General features: G+C 30.3%; 1 protein-coding gene across 3 annotated transcripts in view; it reads right to left on the reverse strand.

The window, feature by feature from the left end:
* Window positions 1-15,509, reverse strand: part of LOC118202302 (chloride channel protein 2-like) — a 93,418-nt gene that overhangs the window by 30,644 nt on the left and 47,265 nt on the right. The window contains exons 16-20 of one of the 3 annotated variants that reach the window (XR_015042532.1): window positions 12,041-12,156; window positions 10,937-11,073; window positions 6,829-7,016; window positions 2,182-2,212; window positions 1,822-1,936 (exon numbers count right to left, since the gene is read on the reverse strand). Coding sequence is in view for 2 of the 3 variants with exons in the window: in XM_035374463.2 (XP_035230354.2) it covers window positions 1,822-1,936; window positions 6,829-7,016; window positions 10,937-11,073; window positions 12,041-12,156 (556 nt within the window). In the remaining variant the exon portion in view is untranslated. The remainder of the gene's footprint in view (window positions 1-1,821; window positions 1,937-2,181; window positions 2,213-6,828; window positions 7,017-10,936; window positions 11,074-12,040; window positions 12,157-15,509) is intronic. The other 2 variants (XM_035374464.2, XM_035374463.2) reach the window with 2 other exon arrangements.

A 15,509-nucleotide genomic window follows, 5' to 3' on the forward strand; every position in this document is an offset into this window, starting at 1 on the left:
GTGATAATACTTTCTCTTTAATTCTATTAAACAGACATAATTTCTTGTTCGGTTACAAAATTCCGCTGTTCAAGTCCTATAATTGCTGTGTCGAGAACACCAACTAATTTGTCAATCGAAATTTTTTCGTTTTCAATAACCTCTGTCACTTTCTTCGCTATGGGAAGCGAATTATAATGACGAGGAACTTGTTTTAAATCATATCAAAGACGGAGCATATTGAGATGAAATACTACATTTGGTAAGGAATTATAAGCCAAATAAAATAAAAACATCTGCGCTGAAGATAAGGATAGTGCTGACAGATCAACTTCCAATTCATTACACGCCCGCCACCGCGTTCCCCCGGCCGAGCAGCATGAAATTGATAAACAGATTTCGGATTTCAAAACATACTTTCGCTTTAGATCCTTTACATATTAGCAAATATATATCGGAAATTCTGTTTGATATAATCGAAAGTTTAAGCTTACTTTTATAAAATTGCTCTTACAGTCTGCAAAAAATAATAAGCCGGATCCAATTCGAAAATTAAGGAACAACGCAATCATCAACATTAACTGAAATAGATAATTAGATAATTTTAGCTTATACGTCCATTATACATAAAACGTGCACGCGAAAACGTATTCTGCACTTGCGCACACTCATATGCGCAGTCGTAAAAGGTCTTACGCACACGCGTAAACGCCTATGCGTATTTGTCAACGCGGCGCATGCGCAGAAAGTTTTTAGTTTTGAGGTCCGGATTATAGATCATTCCGAATTATGGGTGTCCGAATTAACGACTTTTTACTGTATAGATGAAAATTGTCTATATGTTTCCTTCCCCTTTTTTGTAAAGTTTTGAGTAAAATACAGAGGTGCTATTTTACATATGAAATAAGAGAAGCAAATGTTTATGATTTCCCATCAATTTGTATTTCAGCACAGCTCCCAAAATTCAGAATTTACGATTCCTGCACACTTTACATATTACATTTTCAGGAACCAATGTTTTGCACATCAGTGCATGACTCCATATAACTATTTAGATATTAAGCTGAAATTTACAGAATCAAATTAAAACTATAATAAATAACATATCAATAAAAACCACACATACCGCATTTCCTCGCATAATTTTCCCACTAGCTTTTTAGCGTCAGGCTCTGAAAATATTAAAAATATTCACGAAATTTTCCCCTTCCTCAATACGTTGACAGGACTTCTCCTAAATTTTAAAATGGATTAATCTATATGGTGATTATTATCAGCTTACTAACAGAGACAAGCCCTCACAAACTATCTGTAAAGGTCATGCTCAACTTTTCCCTTCTAAGTGTTGGTTTTATGCCAGCCTAACACAAGAACCGACCAATGACAGTGAAGCAAACACAAACTGATATTCGATCTTCAGCTTCACATTCATGTTCCCTTAATTATTTATGGATAATTCGAGGCCTAAGGAGTAGCAGAGACAACAGTATGAATGGGCAAGATTCAAGTTACATGGAAGTAGAAATGAAGATATCTTATTAGATACTGTAATGTTAATAGTATTACATATATATTGTAATGTTAAAAGTACTACTTCACATAGATATACAAGATTCTTAAAGATATTGTAATTTTGATAGTATTCTGGAGGTTTCTAAAAAAAAAAAAAAAAAAAAAATCTTGTGATGGTTACCTGTAATATTCACATAATTTTCTCTTCTTGATTTTCAGATGATAAAATTAGTATAAAAAAAGGGGGGGGAAATATGTGAGGAAATATGGTATTTCAAATACAGATTATGAAAAATAAAATAAAAGCTTGAGGTTGAGATAAACACTTACCTAATGATGTGATAGTGTTATATGGGGAATTTACAGGTGAGTAACGAAGGATGGACTTTTTGGGTGACTTGGGGGTTGCGACTGGGGAGGGTGGGGGAGAACACTTTGGGGAAGGCTATTAAAGAGAAAGAAACATTAAAATTTAATAAATCATAAAAAAGTAATTTACATTCATTCAATGAAGTTGTTACAAATATTTAAAATAATTTATTGCCATTTTTGAATTTTAAAACTAAAAAGTCAGGCTTGCCAGGCCTTAATTAAAATATCTCTTATTAAACATTTCTTCTGTTTAAGAAAATTTCTCAAACTTCATTCAATGAATCTTTCAGTAACACAGAAAACAATGTATTTAATTACCTATAGACTCTTGGCCAGGATAAGGATTGCTCTGAAATAATAATTTACATATTATTCTTTATCTACTGAAGTAATGAAGTATTCTGACAAAGCTCATACTAAGAAATTTTTAGAGAAGCAAACCTCATCTTGCGAAGTTCAAAAATTATATTGCAATATTATATTTCTGAGGTGATTTTTAAAGATCTGTAATTAGTACTCACTGCTTATCCTATCTACCAGTTTTTAAAAAATACTGTTGTATCAAGAAATAAAATTACACAACAGTTTACATTATTCAGATAATTTTTCAAGTTAATCAATATTATTTTCTGCAGTCAATGAACTTGATTATTTATATACCTTCTATTTTATGCGGAGCATATTCAGACTAATAAATTACTTTAAAATTTCATCTAAGGTCACGTAAAACATATAATACATTCAAATTTTAGGCAATCTACATAAAATGTATGCTTTCAAAATTAAAAATTAAATATCATGTAACAGATCTGATATTTAGCTAAAATTATAGTTTCCTTCTTTTAGTGTTTAAATCAGCGCAGCTCCATAGTATAGATGAAAACATGAATTAGGCAAAACAGAACTTAAGATTTATGTTAGTTTTAAACAAAAACAGTATATTTGAATAAAAGTGGCAATTAACACTTTTTTGCATGCTTCTCTTCAATATACTAAAGAAAACTATATTAAAAACAAGCTTTTATATATAACAAAAATAAAATAAAATGACATATTTGTTTCTGAAAATTAAATTTCAATAAATTATGGTAAAAATAATTACTGAAATCTTATCAAAATATTAAAATTTTTTTTTATATATCTTAGAATGAACACTGCTAATAATGTTCCAAGATTCAAAATACTCTCATTAAATAGGATGAAAAATGCTTAGAAATGCTCATTACCATCTCATCATTGCACAAAAAAACTTCAACAAGAAATTCTTTGATGTTGCCATCTTTAAATAGATAAAGCAATGCGGGGAAAAAAAAAAAAAAAAAAAAAGCTGACAAACATTTAATATTAAGAATGGAAAATCTAAGAATAAAACAGGAATGAAATAACATTTAGTAATTCACACACTGTTATCACATTTAATATTTTGCACGGAATTATGCAATTCAAATACATCCATTAAACCTATGAGCAAAATATACATTTAACTAATTTGGTTCTGGAGGGTTAAGTTCTTATGAATGCTTAAAGTAATCCAGATTATAAGCCAAAACAGAAAACTTAAGTTACTCAGCAAATGTTAAGAGGATACAATCTTAAAAAAACTGTTAGTTTAAATAGTAAAAGAAAATATTCTGCAAGGATACAAAAGACTCTAATTTATACCATAAATAAAATATATAAATTTGTGAAGGATAAAGTGGTGTAACTTCACTTTCTAACGGATTTACCAATTTGGGGTGCAGTTACAAGCTCTTTAAGTAAAAGAACCAGACAAAGAAAAAAACTCAAATTTTATAATGAATAAAAAATAAAAGGAAGCTGAGGAATAAACCAAGAATTCCTCTGAAATGAATATAAAAAGTGATTAAATAAACTGCTATTACTCCTTTTAAAATGCATTCAGTTCATTAAAATTTTTCTCACAAAGCTTCAAAATTCTGCTTTCATTATCTTCTGTTGACACCCAACTTGAAAGAACTGTGAAACTTTATATTAAATATTAAGAATAAAGGGAGAAAATATTTTAAAGGTGCTAAGCAATTTCTCTGTGATTAATACTGCAATGTCTTCTACTGAAATAAGTTGGATAATTGTATATGCAATATTAATAAAAGAATAAACATCTGATAAGAACATAAAAAAAACTATAAATAATGAAATAATATTAGTGCACAGCAGTTTTGTAACATACATATGCAAATTTTGTATATCAGATTTTTATTGTGATTACATATCTATATAAAAATTATGAATAATGCTAATGTATAATTCTTTTTAACATATCATCATCATTAGCTTCTAGTTTTAAAGGGATATTTTTCTCATCTATCTCAATAAGCAAAGTGTTCCACATAAAAACTATCCATCCTTTATTTTTATGCACATTTAAAGAGAAAAAAATGATCCAAAGAACCAAAAATAGCAGTCATGCAGGTTTTGCTCTTTTTCCAGTGTTACTTGCTACGTTTTTTAGTATTGTGGTTGGATAGCTTTCAAAGCTTTTAAATATCTTTTCCAAAATTTGATGTTTGAAATTGTAAGCTTTTTCTTTAAGGTCAACTAAAAGTACTAGAGCAGTAATTCTCAATTTTTTCCCCTATACACCCTTCCACCCTTGCTACTTTCCAGAACTCAAAAAATACATACACATTAATGTAATTCATATTATTTTTTAATGTACTTTATAAATTAAAAAAGAAAAAGCACAGAAAATGTCGATAAATGACAAAACTTGAATAAAATTCATTTTCTATATTCATAAATTAAAACTAAATACTTAACAGTTACCCCTGATCCCAACTATTATGAACTATTCTATTGTTAGTACAAAAGCCACAAAAATGCAGCTACAAAAACTACATAAAGCTATATTGATCATTGAGATATATCCTATTCAACAAAGAATCATGATAGTGCAGATTCATAGGATGGTTTTTCATGCATCATTCTATATTCTTCTGCAGTACTGGTTACTCAGAGAAAAAAAAAAAAAAATTCTTTGCTGTTATACTGCATACCAACAATTTTCAGAATACAAGTGGGAATTTTCAATTCTACTGGACAATTGTTTTGCCTAGTTATGAAGATGCTCTAATTATTTGATTTGCTAATAAACTCTTCTCTAAAATTTGGGCCAGAAAATCTTTTCTGTTGTTTTTATTATTTACTCACAGTTAAGTTGCCAGGTATTGGACAAGTCCACTCCAGAAAGAAGCAGGGTATGCTAATACAGATAATTCACACTTTACGGAATGCTAATCTATAGGTTGTATTTTATACAGAACATCTTGAATTATTCTTTTTGGGAAGTTTTTCTATTCATATAATTCCTAGGCATTCATTCTATATGCAATTTTTGTCTCATTGCTTATTTTTGTTTAAATTAAAAATATTCTGTACCTGAGGCTTTCACTTCATATATGACCTAACTATGTACAATTTCAAAATCTTATATATTGGGTCAGTTTATAAATTCATGTGCATTTTTTGGTAAATTTTTAAATAATATAAAAAAACACAGTTTAACATTTTAATTAATTATATATTTTCCTCCGTTATCTACAATGTCTCGCCATCTTACAGAAAGCATTTTTATGCCATTGCTGTAGAAAGACTCTGGTTTTGATGCAAAAAAAAAACTTGAAAACTCATTGTGTACAACCTTTTTTGAATTTAATTTTTTTCCCAGTAAAAAATTTTGTAAGGCATGAAATAAGTGAAAAATCACTTGGGGCAATATCTCAGGAGTAAGCAGGATGTGGCAAAAGCTCCGAATTAAATTCACTAATTTTTCACATCGTTGTTCGAGCCGTATGCGGTCTAGCGTTATCATGATGAAACAACACTTTCTTGATATTGACTAATCGTGGGCATGTTTTGATCAATTCTGAGTTTAGATGGCAAAGTTGTTCACTATAAACTTCTGAATTAATCGTTTGATTTGGTTCCAATAATTCAAACCGTCCTGAATGGGGTTCATCATCAAAGCTGCTTTTACCATCTTTAAACTTTTTAAACCATTTCTGGGCAGTCCTTACACTAATAGTGCGTTCACCATGTACACTATTAATTTTTATCACTACAAACCTGGCAGATTCACCACACAAAAATAAAAAATGTAGTACAGCACGTTTGTACTGATTATCTATATTCATCTTCTATGGGTACTAAACTGCATTCGATATTTACGAAAGTTGGTGATGAACTGAATAATATGTTAGTCAAACGATGACAAGTTTCAACAAGTTCAAAATTGTATTGTTTTAGTAAATGCGTTATAGTGAATTCCACGCATACTCTTAATGCGCACGAACTTATGGACTGACCCGATATTTACAGTCCTCCCCAATTTGTATTATTCACTTTGCGCTATTAACCTGCATACTAAATATAAATGTTCCAAGGAGGAAAAATGAAAGAACAAACACATAATTTCAGTATAACCATAATTTACTCAAATGACTAAATGATTTTTAGAAGAAAAGATTTTAGCTTTTGGAAAGTTTAATTAAGCAAATTTTAGTAACCTAAAAAAGCTTTAAAAATGTTTAAAATGCAAGAATTTATTTTTGTGAAAAAATAAAGTAAAATTATCTAGTTTAATTAAATGTCTAATAATCAAACATGACAAGAAACAGATGTGTTAGAAACCATATATTATTGATGGCGACACAGAATAATTTTTGTTTTCATCTCAATAAGTTCATATATGCATATTTAAGATTAGGTTATTTAAAAATATTATTATTAATAAAATGTTATTATTATTATAAATAATTAGAATAAATTATAATAATCCCATGTTTAAAATTATTCTATTCTACTACAGTTAATTTTTATACTAATTTTATGATAATTATTACAATTTATATATTTCTTTATAATAAGTGAGAAAATAAAATTTTGAGACATTAGTTTTATTTTCCAATGAAATGCAGTAAAAGACTATCTGAACACAAAACTTACTCTTGTGCTACTGACAACTGGTACAACTTCAAAACGAGATAATTTCTTTTCGGCTCTTGGAGTTTTGGGGGATTCGGTTAGTTGAGCTCTTTTTGCAGCTTCTTGTAACCTACGTTCTCGCCCTACTTGCAATTCTAGAAGTCGCAGCAATTCAATTCTTTGAATAGATCCCAATAAGATCATAGATTCTAATATTTAAAAGAAGGTGAAGAATTACTATTTTAAATCATGTAACCATGTAATGTAAGTATTCAATACTTAACCAGAGTGGCAAGAAATAGCTTGGATATAAGTCTGGAAAGAAATAGAATATATCTATTCTTAAGATTTTAAACCTGTTTGGGTAAAGTATGAATATTTTTATCTTACCAAAACTCTTAAGTATTTTTTCAATCTCATGGTAAGGAAACAAACAGCAAATTTAGAATTGCATATGCAAGGAAAGATGAACAATCTAAAACTGACTTTTTCGAAGTTTTAAAATTCAGAAAACTCTGGCGACCCTGCATGTAAAACAGTTCTTCAATTTTACAAAGTGACATCGACACTTTAATACATATTCATTTTGTTGCATTGAAGTTTCAAGGATAGGAAAATTAGGATATTTTTAAATCTTAAGCTGAATTTTAAAATAATGCATATGTGAATTGCTTGCACTAGGAAGAAAGGGCAGTAAAATTCATGCCAAAATGTAGTATTTTTTGCAAAATCAGCGAATGGAGCAATTAGTTTGAATCTATTTTTAAAGCAATTATCATGAAATTTCCACCACATTAAAATAAATGAAGTAAATAAATTTATTGATTAATTTTCAAGATAAACACACAAACACAGAATATGTATATCATAATATATACGCATATAATAAATAATTGTTTTTTACAATTGTAATTAATCAGTCCCTCCCCCCCCTTGGATGTGTGTAAGAGAATCGCCAAACTGCGATGAAATAGTTGTACTAATACATAAACACCTAGAATTGTTTATCTGTTGACAATGTCAATTGATTACGATATCAGATAATTTTAATTGGTTGGCTGTTAAATGAACAGAGTAAACAAAGGAAAGATGCACATAGTGGACTCTTTAAAAAACCAAAAATTGTGAATAAAGAAACTGAACAAAATTCAATAGTTTCGACAAGAAAATTACTGAGGAGTCATGGATCAGATGAGAAGCAATTCATTTGATGGTAAATAAAAGATTAGTTTTTAGCATTATGAAACTGAAAATGTTCAGAAGCTAACATATAAAAAAAACATGAATATCTCTCAGAAGACTGATTTTCGAGAAATAAAGACCTTTCACAGGTAATCAATAGTAGAAGTTTATTTTTACTGTTAAAGATCTTTCATTATTGAAAAAGTTCACAATATATAAAATCAGGTAAAATAGTGATCTTAGGTTGGTGTAAATTTTAAACAGTCATAATAATAGAATTTGCAGAATTTGATCAAGCACAGTGTTGGGGTTGGTGATCAAGCATGGGGGTGGCCTTGTAAAATAGAACCAAGAGCCACAGTCCATAACAAACTGAAGAGAGGTGGCTGCTAGAGAGAAAGAAAGGGAGGAGGAACTCCTCCTTTTTTTTTCTTTTTTTATCAAGAAATAAAAATTAACCTAAATTCATATTGCAAGCATGGTGCGAGGCTTCCTTCTACAAGAGCACTTGGAAAATTTTACTTTTCAATAAGATTCTTCACTATCACACAAAGCTAAATGTATTCAAGAATGGTGTACGATACATTTTCCCAATTTTTTTTCTAGCAGAACAAGAATGGCCATCTTATTTTCCTCATTTAACCCTTACAGATAACAATATATAGTCTAGTTTAGAAAAAACGACATGCACTAAAATTTGAAAAAATCTGGCATTCCTAAAAAGTTTCTTATAAAAAGAATTTTAATATATGAAATGCAAGCCATGACAGGAAATTTTGTCACATTTTTATGTCTCCAAAGATAAACACTTCAAAAATTTTCAAATATGTTGCAGGTAATTAACTTTTTAAAAACATTACTATTTTTAAAGTATGGTTGAAGCATATTAAGAAGCATTCAAACTACAAACTATAATTTCTGCTCAAGTTATCTCTTGTCACCATGGATCAACACTAAACATACAGCAAAAAATATGGATATCGTATACATAATACAATGAAACATCTTTGCAGAAGTCATTGTGTTTCACAAAATTATTCTGATAGCAATTTGAATAAAAGAACTTACATTTTGTTATTAGACAGCAAATATTTCATTAAAAATACTTATACATTTACCAAATCCAGCACTTTTACAAGATCTTTTAAACCTACTTTAAATAAGATACATATGAAGCATCTCAGAATTTGTAGAAATATTAACTTTGAAATTCATAAAATATTTTATATCCATTCACACACTGGTACTTCTCTAAAATATAATAAAAGACATAAATTATTAATTGCATGTATAACAACTGAATAATTCTAATGATCTGAATTTACAGAAAGATGATATGATATAGCTGCATACAGTATCGGGAGTACAAATAAGTCTCTGCGTTTTTCATAAAAAATTGGGCATTTATTGTGAAAGAACAATACATCATGTTTTATTCAAAATACTGTCCATCACTAGCCACTACTTTTTCCCATCTTTCTGGCAGCGCCAGAAGAATGCTTCATCTTTTGAGGATATCCAAAAATCAACCTGAAAGAAATACTAATCAAAAGGGGCAATGTCTGTTGAATACAGAGGGAGGGGACAAGTTTCTCATTTGAGTGCTCACGAGTAGGTTTTGACTGGTGCTGCAACATGTGGATGAGTGTTATCATGCAGGAGAATAATTTTATCGTGTTTGGAGTAGTAGCAGGAGCATTTTTTCTTTGAGTTCTCAGCTCAGCCTCATCAACTGTGTTCGGTAGGGAGCCCCAGTCACACTTTTGTTTGATTTGGGTAACTCATAAAAAATGACACCAAACTCATCACACCATATACACAACATGATTTTTTTTCATGAATATTTGTCTTGGCTGTCGATGTTGGAACATAGTCAAGTGGTCCTCATGATTTCTTCTTCTTTGGGTTATTGTAGCAGATTAATTTTTCAACTCCAGTGACAACAATGCAAAAAACCTTTTCATTTATATCTACCAAGCAGCATTTCACGAGTAAAAATTCATCGTTCAACGTTTCTCAGCCTCAGTTCATATGGAACCCAACTGCCTTGCTTTTGAATCATTCCCAATGATTTTAAACGATTAGAAGTTACTTGTTGAGTCACTTTGAGTCACTCCTAAGGAGAGTGGAAGTTCTTGCATTTGATTCGAATCTTCATCCAACCATTTGGCAAGAAATGAACTTGGCTATCAGTGTATAGCAGGAAACGTTTCCACTTGACTACCACTGTCTTTCATAACTGAATTGGATCACATTTGTGAGGGCATCTTATATGCGAGCTTTTTTTTGGAGGGGGAAGCACTTTAAAAAATTAAGTTTTGCATTACATATATAATTTATATTTGAGCAAATAAAGTATTCCAAATGCTTAGTAAAAAATAAATTTGGATATATCTGTTTCATTGCCAAGATACTATATTGCTCTGTAATGGTCTCACTTGCCTACAGAAAATACATGACATACTTAGCATTCGATACATGTAGATTTTGAAAACTGAAACACTCATCAAGATTTCGTACTTTACCGAATACAAAATATCAAATCATTATTAGTGTAGCCTTGGCTACTAATGTTTAAAATTAATTTATGATTAGGAACAGCATGAATTATAAACAAATAGCTAAGTTTATTGCATTTTATTTTCCAGCTATCGAAATGCGACGCTACGAGCATCGTTTTGAAACCAAAACTTCGCAATCATGAATCAGAACTAGAACTAGTTGCCATTCAGCATAAAGAAATTTAAATATAAATATGAACTACTTGTTGCCATTCAGCATAAAAGAAATATAAATATGAATATTAACAAAATATTAAAGTTAATTTTATAAAATAATTAAACACATGAACAAATATATGAAATAAAAAATAATTATTTCTCATGCAATAACTAGGCCACTACAATAGCACTTAAATTTCAACAGCAATTAATAATATAATCATTACCTAGGGATTCAACAAGTGGGAAAAACTGCAGCCTTTTCTTCAGTTTCAAAATGCTTCTTAAATCTTTATATGTACATCCTCTCCATACACTAACAACATCTCGCACCATGATATCAGCCACATAAACATTATGAGCTCTAGAAGATAAATAATTATATGTGTTGCACAATATTTTTAGTAAGTATCAGACAACAAGCAAGTCAAAAGTATCAATCATCATTATTCATCATTAACACATCACACAACAAATATTATTAAAATGTGATAACAGAAATAATTTAAAATTTCTCAAGCCACATCATTTGCTTTTGCTTCAGTAAATAAATAAATACGATTCTGAAGAAATTTACTACATTTTTCTATTTTACATCAGTTCCATTCTTTATGATTTTCTAAATCTATATGAATTCATTTCCCTCACATATGAACTTAGAATTAATGAAATTTCAACTAAATTTAAAGCTATATTCCCCATAAATCATATATCTTGGAAGTATTCTTTAATTTTTGCCTTAGATTAAGGCACAAAAATGCTTTTTAGAATATCAAATACACATCCTCAAAATAAAAGGCATTAAAATTAATTAAAAATTCATGGTGTTAAAAGCTATGTCCAAATTTATTGTTTAACCACTGATAGCATAGACTTAAATGTGACTATGCATGCAGAATTTGTATTGCTTTATATCAAAACTAGAAGTGATTTGAGTGGTAAGCGGGTTTTTTTTTTTTTTTTTTTTTTTTAAATATTTTTAACAAATTGGAATATTACAGAAAGATCACAGAAGCAAAAGCTATGCAAATGATGCTATTCAAACATTCTTTGCTTCCAATTTACCTAGAATGCATATTTTTTCTCATTAATTTGGGCAGTTTAAATGTTTTGACAAAATATCAATCAAGGTTGTACTATACATGTTATCAATCAGTACTAAATTTATGGCTGTAAGGATGACTTAATTATATAATTAACATCATCACCATATAATAAAATAATGAATGTGAATCAATGTTTCCCATTCCCTAGAAATAAAATCAGCAATAGATTGAGAAAAATTATGATCCAACTAGAGAACGAAAAAACAACAAAACAAAAAAACTTACTCAGATGAAGTGGACACTATGGGTGGCAAATATGGTAATTTTTTAATTTGAATTATGCTGTCATATATTGATGGCTGCAGAGCTTGAGAAATGCCATTAGCTATTAAAACAGCAAGCTGAAAAGAAAAAAAAAAAAAAAATGTAAAATATACTAAATTACAATACTACAATCTCATAATAATTATAGTACAGTAATTTAAACATAATGATATACAGTGTCTCACAAAAGTCATGGGACACTTGTGTTTTACAAAAGGAAACTGTAGTAAAATAAATTTAAAAAACGTGTAAAAATGTTTTGTGGGTGTGTTTCATACTTAAATTTAGTAACAATTATTACATAACATACATTTTCTCAAAATATTAAAATATTAATTTAATAAAAATACAATTGTTTAGAATGGAGCAAAAAATGGCTCACATAAGTGATGGGACACTTACTTTTCCATCAAATATTTATCCAAAAATTTTACTTTTTAAAAGGTTTTAATATTTTGTTGTATTTCCTTTTACTTTTAAAACATTATTTAATCTTCTTGGGATGGATTTGACTAATTTTTTTTTTTTTTTTTTGTGATTTCTGGAGCGATTTTACCCCATTCTTCTCGAAGCACCGATTTTAATTGTTCTTCTGAAGAAATGGTGTATTTGCGAATTCTTGATTCCAATTCTTGCCAAATATTCTCTATGGGATTTAAGTCTGGAGATTGTGGTGGTGTTTTTATTATTTCAGGATAGTTATACAGCAACCAAAGTCTAACGTTCAAAGCAGTGTGCTTGCGGTCATTGTCCTGGTAGAATTTAAAATCGTTATGAAGGTTCAATTTTCGTGCTGAAGATTTCAAATTTTGATTTAAAATGTCAATATACTTGTACTGATCCATTATACTGTCAATAAAAACAAGATTGCCAACTCCAGCAGACGACATACACCCCCATACCATAACTCCTCCTCCACCATGTTTTACTGTTGGCACCAAACTCTGTTTGCGAAATTCTTCCCTGAATTTTCTCCACACCAAGATTCTACCGTCAGAACCAAATATATTAAATTTATTCTCATAAGTAAATATAATAATAATAATAATAAGTAATGACAGAAAATGATCGGAATCAACTTCAAGCCGAGATTAATGAAAAGGCTCCAGAAATAAACACGTCCTTGCCAAAAAAGAGGAATCCTGTTTTACTTGTAAAAAATGTGCCAAATGAAATACCCAATGAAGATCTGAAAGTAATTTTTGAACAAAATCCCGAAGTTGTTGAATCTGATGAAAACAGAAGTATATGTAGAGTTCGATTTACTTTAAAAACCTTCCAGTTCACAAGGCATGTTGTGATTGAAACGCACCCCATGGTTCGCAAACGTATTCTGAATCAAGCCAGGTTGAAAATTAATTGGAGTATATGTAAAACTGACGATTTTATTATCATCAATAGATGTGTTAAGTGTCTTGGGTACAACCATCGTGCTGATGAATGTCGTGAGCGAACAGCCTGTTTTAACTGTTCTGGAGAACACAAGGCAAAGGGATTGTTTGAATAGGAATGCTGTAGCTTGTATAAATTGCATCCGCTTCAATCATAAAACAAATAACAGCTATAAAAAAGTGAATGTTAATCACAAACCCTTTTCAGAATGCTGTCCTAGTCATGAATTTATGAGAAGGAACATTCAATCTCGAATTGATTATGGCTAGATTGGCTAGACGCGTTCTAAAGTGTGTGCAGTTAAATCTTCATAAATCCAAATTTGCGACACAACAGCTAATTTTAAATATGGAAGCTGATGATATTGACTGTGCTTTGGTTCAGGAACCTCATTATTACAAGAATTTTCTTCCAGGATATCCTGGCACTTATAGACTTTATTGTGATCCTAATTCTGACAATGTAAAGGCGGCAATCATTATTCGATCACGTGATCTATCAACATTTCTTGATTATAAAAATACAGATTATAATATGGTCACCTTGGATATTACTGTTGGCTCAACTGTGCTCACTCTTTTTTCATACTATTTTGAACACTCAAGAAACATTGACTTAGACCTTCATAAAATTAGTCAAGTCTTTATGTCCAAAAATCTTAATCAACTGGTTTGGTGTATGGACTCTAATGGCAAATCTGAATTATGGTTTAGTCTCTATTCAGACTCTCGTGGAGATAAACTGAGTGAATTTATTTCTGCCAACAACCTATTTGTTATTAATGAAGATTATGGACCTACGTTTCAGGCAACTCAGGGTTCTAGTTATATTGATGTTACTGCTATTGGTTCAGATCTTCTCCAGGATGTTTCGAGTTGGCGGCTGTCTGAAAAAGAATCCCTTTCTGATCACATGATGATTGAATTTGAATTTTGTCTCTCTATGTTCTTACGAGACACCTCAAATGTTCCTTTTAAAATCTTCAATACAGGGAAAGCAAATTGGGATCGTTTTCGAAAATTTTGTTCTTCTCGCATCACCCGTTTCATTGATATTCTAAACGACTGTACTGACGGTTCTCGCCTAAATACTCTTGTTGAGAATTTTAGTTCTGTTCTTCTCCAGGCATCTCAAATTTCCATACCTGTTAGGAATCATGGTAAGCACAATGTTCCTTGGTGGTCTTTTTTGTATGAGAAAGAGGCTTAATGCCTCTAGGCGTAGATTTCAGCATTGTAAAAATCCGCCTCTTAGAGAACTTTATAAAAGTAAATATCTTGAATATAGAAAAGTTTACAATCTAAAGCTTGCCGATGCTAAATCTCAGTCTTGGAAAACATTTCTTTCGACCATTGATGTTCACAATGTATGGAAAATGATATACACGTATGGAGTTAAAAGAGATTTTAATGAAAAAAATTGAAATAACTGGTATTTGTCTTTCCACTGGAGAGACAACCAACTCTTTAGAAGAGACAATTACTGCTGTGCTTCAGAAATCTTTCCCCTCGGATCTAGAGGAAACTGATGATGATTTGCATAAGGAATACCGTCAAGCTGCGCGTACTGTTTATTCTTCTTTTGTAGATTCTATGTTTACTTGTGATGAAGTTAATACAGTTATTTCTATGCTGGAACCAAATAAATCACCTGGTCCTGACTCTATTTCGAATGAGATTATTAAACAGTTTCATTTAATGTTTCCTCGATTTCTCCATAAACTTTTTAATGTTTGCCTAAATGTTGGCATTTTCCCACGTGTTTGGAAACATGCTCAAGTAATTCTTATTCCTAAAGGAAATGAGTCTAGGATTCCTCACCTAGATAGCCTTAGATGTATAAGCTTACTTCCTGTTTTGGGTAAGTGCTTGGAAAAACTTTTTATTAACAGAATTTGCTGGTATCTCCGTCATGGAGACCTTCTTTCTGGTAATCAGTATGGTTTTACACCTCAAAAAAGTTCTGAAGACGCTCTTTTACGTTTGAATGAAATTGTTCAGAGAGGAAAAAAGAAAAACTTGCACACTATTTTGGTCTT

The sequence above is a fragment of the Stegodyphus dumicola genome, chromosome 8 (genome assembly GCF_044657685.1).
Source record: "Stegodyphus dumicola isolate Sdum_Otavi_A_Nest chromosome 8, ASM4465768v1".
In the NCBI taxonomy this organism is placed as follows: Eukaryota; Metazoa; Arthropoda; class Arachnida; order Araneae; family Eresidae; genus Stegodyphus; species Stegodyphus dumicola.